Source organism: Microtus ochrogaster, chromosome 18, assembly GCF_000317375.1.
Source record: "Microtus ochrogaster isolate Prairie Vole_2 chromosome 18, MicOch1.0, whole genome shotgun sequence".
Classification (NCBI taxonomy): Eukaryota; Metazoa; Chordata; class Mammalia; order Rodentia; family Cricetidae; genus Microtus; species Microtus ochrogaster.
This window is the reverse complement of record NC_022020.1, coordinates 12,324,507-12,330,984: the sequence shown is the minus strand read 5'-3', so window position 1 is coordinate 12,330,984 and position 6,478 is coordinate 12,324,507. Positions and strand designations below refer to the sequence as shown.

General features: G+C 44.7%; 1 protein-coding gene across 1 annotated transcript in view; it reads left to right on the top strand.

The window, feature by feature from the left end:
* Positions 1-219: 219 nt before the first annotated feature.
* Positions 220-6,478, top strand: part of Klhl14 (kelch like family member 14) — a 103,514-nt gene continuing 97,255 nt past the window's right edge. The window contains exon 1 of the mRNA XM_026783556.1: positions 220-1,218. Within this exon, the coding sequence (XP_026639357.1) occupies positions 263-1,218 (956 nt within the window). The 5' untranslated portion in view covers positions 220-262. The remainder of the gene's footprint in view (positions 1,219-6,478) is intronic.

The window sequence follows — 6,478 nt, the reverse complement described above, 5'->3', positions numbered from 1 at the left end:
GCGTCCCGACCCCAGAGGAGGACCCTTCTGGAGGCGCTCAGGATCCCGCGCCTTCACACCTTCCTCTTAGGGTTGGGTCCTGAGCGCACGCACAGGGAGAGCCAAGCGGAGCCTTGATTGTTGTTCCTCTCTCCCCTTCACACCCTTCCCCATCCCGGCCACACCCCACACCCCTACTCCACCCTGCTCCCCCTCCCAACCCCCACCCCTGTCTGCCAGGTTGGAGGAGGGTTTAAAGCCAGGTGCCCCGAGTCAGCTCGCCATGTCCAGATCCGGTGACAGGACCTCCACCTTCGACCCCAGCCACAGTGACAACCTGCTGCACGGCCTGAACCTGCTGTGGAGGAAGCAGCTATTTTGCGACGTGACCCTGACGGCCCAGGGCCAGCAGTTCCACTGCCACAAGGCCGTGCTGGCCTCCTGTTCGCAGTACTTCCGATCACTCTTCTCCAGCCACCCCCCTCTCGGGGGAGGGGTCGGCGGCCAGGACGGCTTGGGGGCCCCCAAGGACCAGCAGCAGCAACAGCAGCAGCCACAGCAGCAGCCTCCACAGCAGCAGCAGCCGCCGCCACAGGAGGAGCCCGGGACTCCTTCCTCCTCCCCCGACGACAAGCTGCTGACCAGTCCCCGAGCCATTAACAACCTAGTGCTGCAGGGCTGCTCGTCCATCGGGCTGCGCCTAGTGCTTGAATACCTCTACACGGCCAACGTGACCCTCTCCTTAGACACCGTGGAGGAGGTGCTGTCGGTCAGCAAGATCCTGCACATCCCTCAGGTCACCAAGCTCTGCGTTCAGTTCCTCAACGATCAGATCTCGGTGCAGAACTACAAGCAGGTGTGCAAGATTGCCGCACTGCACGGCCTGGAGGAAACCAAGAAGCTGGCCAACAAGTACCTGGTGGAGGATGTGCTGTTGCTTAACTTCGAGGAGATGCGTGCCCTGCTGGACTCGCTGCCGCCCCCCGTGGAGTCGGAGCTGGCACTTTTCCAGATGTCCGTGCTGTGGCTGGAGCACGACCGTGAGACCCGCATGCAGTACGCGCCCGACCTCATGAAGCGCCTCCGCTTCGCGCTCATCCCCGCCCCGGAGCTGGTGGAGCGGGTACAGTCCGTGGATTTCATGCGCACCGACCCGGTCTGCCAGAAGCTGCTGCTGGACGCCATGAACTACCACCTGATGCCCTTCAGGCAGCACTGCAGGCAGAGCCTGGCCAGCAGGTAGGAGACAACAAAGAGGAAGGCGGGGTGGGATGTGGGGAGCTGGAGAGGCCGGAGGGAGGGGAGGGGGCAGGAAGGAGGGGAGAACTGGGTGGGCTGGGCAGGAGGCTCCCGCACACGGAAAAACCATCTCAAACAATTCAGTTGGCTTGGGGAAAGTTGATTTCAGAGTGTCAGGAGGGGCAACAGGGACCTGGCCTAACAGCATCCCTGAGCGCTTGAATGCCCAGGTTCCCAACTCTTCAGGGCAGGAAACACTATTGCAGACTAGGGTTGAAATGGAACAAGTAGGTGGGGCCCAAAGGCCTGGGCACTTTGGAAGAGCAATTCTGGACACATTTGTCAGTCAGATCTTGTTAGGCACCTCAAGGTGGTCTTGTTCACAGAGGAGGAGCCTGTGGTGTCAACCGAACTTTCTCTTTTCTGCTTTGGGCCAGGAGGGACTTCCAGGCACTGCCAGCAAAAGAGAATCTCATAGCCTTCCTGTCATGCACTCAAGCTTTTACTGTTTGTTTTGGTTCTCTTCTGTGACTGAGCTCTGCTCTCTTCCTAGACTTCCTGGAACTCCAAAAAGGCATTGTCTATCCCTGTTGTTAGTTCCAACGACCGGCATCCCATGGTCAAGCAAACTTTTCTATCCTCCACAAAGCCGTTCCTTCTCACTTTGTAAAAGAGAGCAAAGCTACCCATTTGAGGGTGGTTCACTGAGCCTTGCTGCTAACACCCGTCCCCGAGAAGAGAGAAAGGACAGTTGGTGGTTGAGAAGGACTTGGAGCAGAGTCTGCTCCTCCAGTTTATCCGTATGCCTAGCAGAAGCGAGTCACAGACAAGCTAGGGAACTGTTGATGCTGTCTGCCATGCTGCGCACAGCATTTCCTGTCCAAAGGGAGAGAGAACCGATGCTTTGGTACAGTGCCGCAGATGAGCTGACTGCGGAAACGGACAACTGTGTTTGATTGGCTCCACTTCTAAAACCCTTCCAAATGAGCCCTAGCAAAGGGCTCCTTTCTGTTCTTGGACATGAGGCATGGTATCCCCAAATTTCATGATTAAGCATCCGGGTCTCAGATGCCAGGTCATGGAGACTAGCATAAACTTTCAAGTCGTACATGACAAAAGGGCGTGACTTGAAAATCTGCCAAGGCATAGTCCCATTCAGATAGATGCCAGGGTCATGGGGAGCACTCCAGGAAACCTTAGGAGAGTGATGTTTAGATTTTTATTTTATCATATTTCTACTAGGCTGAGGCTACAGAAATGTAAAGGAAAACAGCATATTAACTGCATTTGTCTGGGCAGCACTACTGTTAAGTTTGGGTCAACTGGAGGAATAAGAACTCTTGAACTTGTAACAAATCCTGTAGGTTGACTTTTTGAATAGCTGTGGGAGATGAGTCTGTGTGTCGTGATGTCAAAAGATGTCTATACCAGAAGCAGCAATGCAAACCTCTCATACTTCAACAATGAGCACATGAGTCCAAGTCAGAACAAAATAGAAAATGGGCTATCTTGAGTGTGTTTCATATGTCTAAGGATCCAAATGACACGCTCACTGTGAGGAACAAACATGCCAAAGGGCATTGGGGAGAAACATTCCACCGTGTGAGATTTTATTGTTTCTGGATGACCTATAACTATATTCATTAGTGCATAGTCTACACAGTCAAGAATTCAGACGACATAAACTCTTGAGACTGCCTTTTACATTTAAAAAAAAACATGTATAATTTAGGATAAATGAGAAAGCCAACGAAGATAATACATTTAAGATTGAACTTGTCCTAAGAGCAATTTGGGCAGATAAGCTTTGTGTGTTAGATCTGGTAAATAATTTCTGGCGTGCACAGCACACTGTTGTATATTAGTATGCCCTAGGATTCAATGTCAGGGGAGTTCACTTTTAAAAGGCAAAATCTTAGGCAAAGTCCTACCTTAGCCTGGAGTCAGCACACCAGCTGGGACCTGCTGGCTCTGCCCTGGTGGATAGCTAAGATACCAAGCTGCCTGGCTCCGTGACAAGACCTGCCAGCTTCACTGGGCCACATCATTTGAAGGCTATGTAGTGGTGTCTGACCACTGAATGCTTACAAGTGTCACGGATGCTGCAGGGACCTGATACTTCTGCAGTAGGAGGAAAACTGTATCTTCCCTTAAAAGGGGAAGAGATAGAAAAGAAAATAGTTCACCAAACCTGCTGGCAACCTCAGTAACATAATTTCAACTCCATCCCACTATCAGTAGCTGTAGCATTTTCCATTTTAGGGAACAAACACATTATTATAATTTTAATTCACAGAAGAATGAAAAATTTTAACTTGAGTGTAGGCAAAAAATGTTCGTAAGCTAAAACCCTTTAGAATTCCATGAGCCCTGCGTTACAGTCAGTATGATAGAAAACTGTTTTCTCAGCCCCGTGCAGAGGTCAACGGGAGGTTAGATATGTCACCGTACTGTTTCTAAGATCACACCACTTTTGCTGAAGACAGCTGAACATAAGGGCATTTTGTTTATTACTTTTCCTCTATCTGTAATTTTTAGATTCCAAATATGAAGACATGCCTCAAATTTAGAGAGAAAAAAAGGGGGAATTGAAATCGACCAGTTGATCATAATGAATGTAAAATAAAGCAAATAGAGTAGGTGAAACAAATTCACGTGTTTAAAACATACATTGTATCTGTGGAAAGTAAAGATTTTGATATAATAAAATAAAACATGACTTTAAACATGATTAAGTAATTCTGAATTTGTCTTATCTGGAAAAATGAGCAGTCAAGGTAGACTATATAGAAAAAAATGGAATCAACTTTGTATTTTTCTCTAGTTGCTCAATTTTTCTGAGTATGTCATTTGAACTCAGGTTCATATTCTGTTTTAATAAAGTAGGCATTAGTACAGTAAATGAAATAAGAAACTTTCAGCCCCATCTTCAAGTAATTGGTAATTTAAAATGACAAGACTTGACAAAAGATATGAAATTTTAGACAAGAGGAATAAGTCCTAGTGGTTTATTGCACGTCACAGTTAATAAAAACATATTGGTAAATTAGGTTAGAGAGCTTAACATTCTCATAAAAAATGAGAGGTAGTCAAATAATAAATACATTCCATAGCCTAACTTAATCTTGGTCCATTATATACATATATCAAAATATCAAATTATGCCCTAAGATAGAAATCTTCATCATTTTTATCAGCGTTTATTCTTTGAAATTTTGAAGATGGCAGGACTTGAATACCCGTAAAGCATTTTGAAATCTGATTTCTTGGCTGTTGTCTTTAGGTTTAGTAAGAGATGAGAATATTTTTCTTCATTTCAAGAAAAGTATGAAGTAAGCTCTGGGAAAGTTGCTGGGGAAGTCACTACTAAAGTCTTGTACAGTGCGAAGATCTCTCGGAAAGAAGTTAGCACGGAAGAGTAGCTAGCTGAAGGTGTGTAGTGGAAAATAAACTGAGTTACGTGTCCACTTACAGTGCTGAAGACCTCAGTCTAAACTAGCTTGAATAACCAAAAGTTTCTCTTTTTTCTTTGTATTTTTTTAAATTTTAATGCACAATTTAGTGATAATTTCGGATTGGACTGGAGTAGTTAACTTTTGTCTGTATTTTCATTGCAGCTTCCACATCTAAGTTAAATGAAGGGTATGCTTACTGACAGCTGGAAAACTGAGATTATGACATAAGAAAGGAGATGTGGGATACTTCATTTGTGTGTTGGCCAGGCTATAGTTACTGTGGACACTACACAGGAAGCACCTACAGTGGAAAACAGGCTTGAAGATAATAATGCAGCCAACATATTGTCCTTTATAAAGCCCATACTAAAGTGTATCTTCGAGCAATTATGTTGCACAAAAGACAGAAAGCAACCATATGAAGCTTTTACTTTCCACCTAGCATGGTCTATTTAAAGATTATGCATTAGTTAATGTTAGAATCTATTTAGACATTAAGGGTCCTAAGTATCTGATTCCCGAAATGCCTTACAAGGCCGAAAGGCAATGGCTAATATGCAAGGGTAGTTCCTGGCCCTGATGCCTACAAGCTGACTGCAGGACAGAGGCTTTATTGGCTCTCTTCCTGAGAAAGGTGTTGACAGACTCTGCAAAGCAACTGATCTGCATTCTCTAAACTGTTGTTTCCCTTTATGCCAATTTGATACCCCCAGATTAGAAGTCGTTAGGTAGTTAGATTTTGTATCAGAAGTTACTCAACCATTTACAATACAATTTGTTTATTATCTGAAACAGGGCCATTGATTGCAAAATTATATCACAGGTATGGGAGGCCAACAGTTCTCTCCTACAATCCAAAGGCAATTAAAAACATACTGATGTATTTTCTCCACATAGATGACTTGCTGACAAAAATGGACATTTTCAAATTTTATTTCATGCTTGGATTTCCTCCTGTGTACAAGCATATTGAGGTTCTCTCATTTACTTGGCTAATTTATTAAGTATCTAAAATTTCTTAACAGAAAAACATGGTCAAAATTGTGTTGCTTTAATTAAGTGTGGCAGCTCACGCCTGTAATCACAAACACTTAGGAAGCAGAGGCAGGAGGATGATGAGTTTAACGTCAGCTTGAGCTACACAGCAAGATCTCACCTCAAAACAAACAAACAAACAAATAAATAAATAAATGACTGTAGCTACTTATACCATGTGCTGTTTAAAACACTTTACAAACATTAACTTTTATATTCTTATCATTAGCCTGATTTTAAAGATGAAATAGTTGATGTTCAGAGACATTAAGCTTGGTGGCCAAGCTTGCACAATGAGGTTAAACAACCACGCAGCATGGCAGCTGGGTCTGTTTTCTTCCACACACTGTGCACTTCTTGCTATAACCATCTTTACCTGAGGCTGCTATTCTGTGACAGACCTTGAACTCACATCTAGACTTAAAGCTTTCCTTTTGGGAAAGGTCCAACAGCAATGAACCTGACTTTAAAAATGATTAGGAAGGATTAAGGATGTAGCTTGCAGCACACACGTGAGTATTTGATTCCCAACAATCACAGAAAAGCTGAATGGGACAGTGAGTGTTTATAATCCTAAAACCAGAAAGTCAGGGAAAGAGAGAAACAGACAGACAGAGAATGTGTCAAGTGGCTTTTGCTGCCCAGTCAGGTTATCTGAATTGGTGAGTTGGAAGTTCAGTGAGAGGTATTGTTTTTTAGAAAAAAAAATGACCAAGGAAGACACCGGACATTGGCTCCTGGCCTGCACACATATGTGCACACAATACACA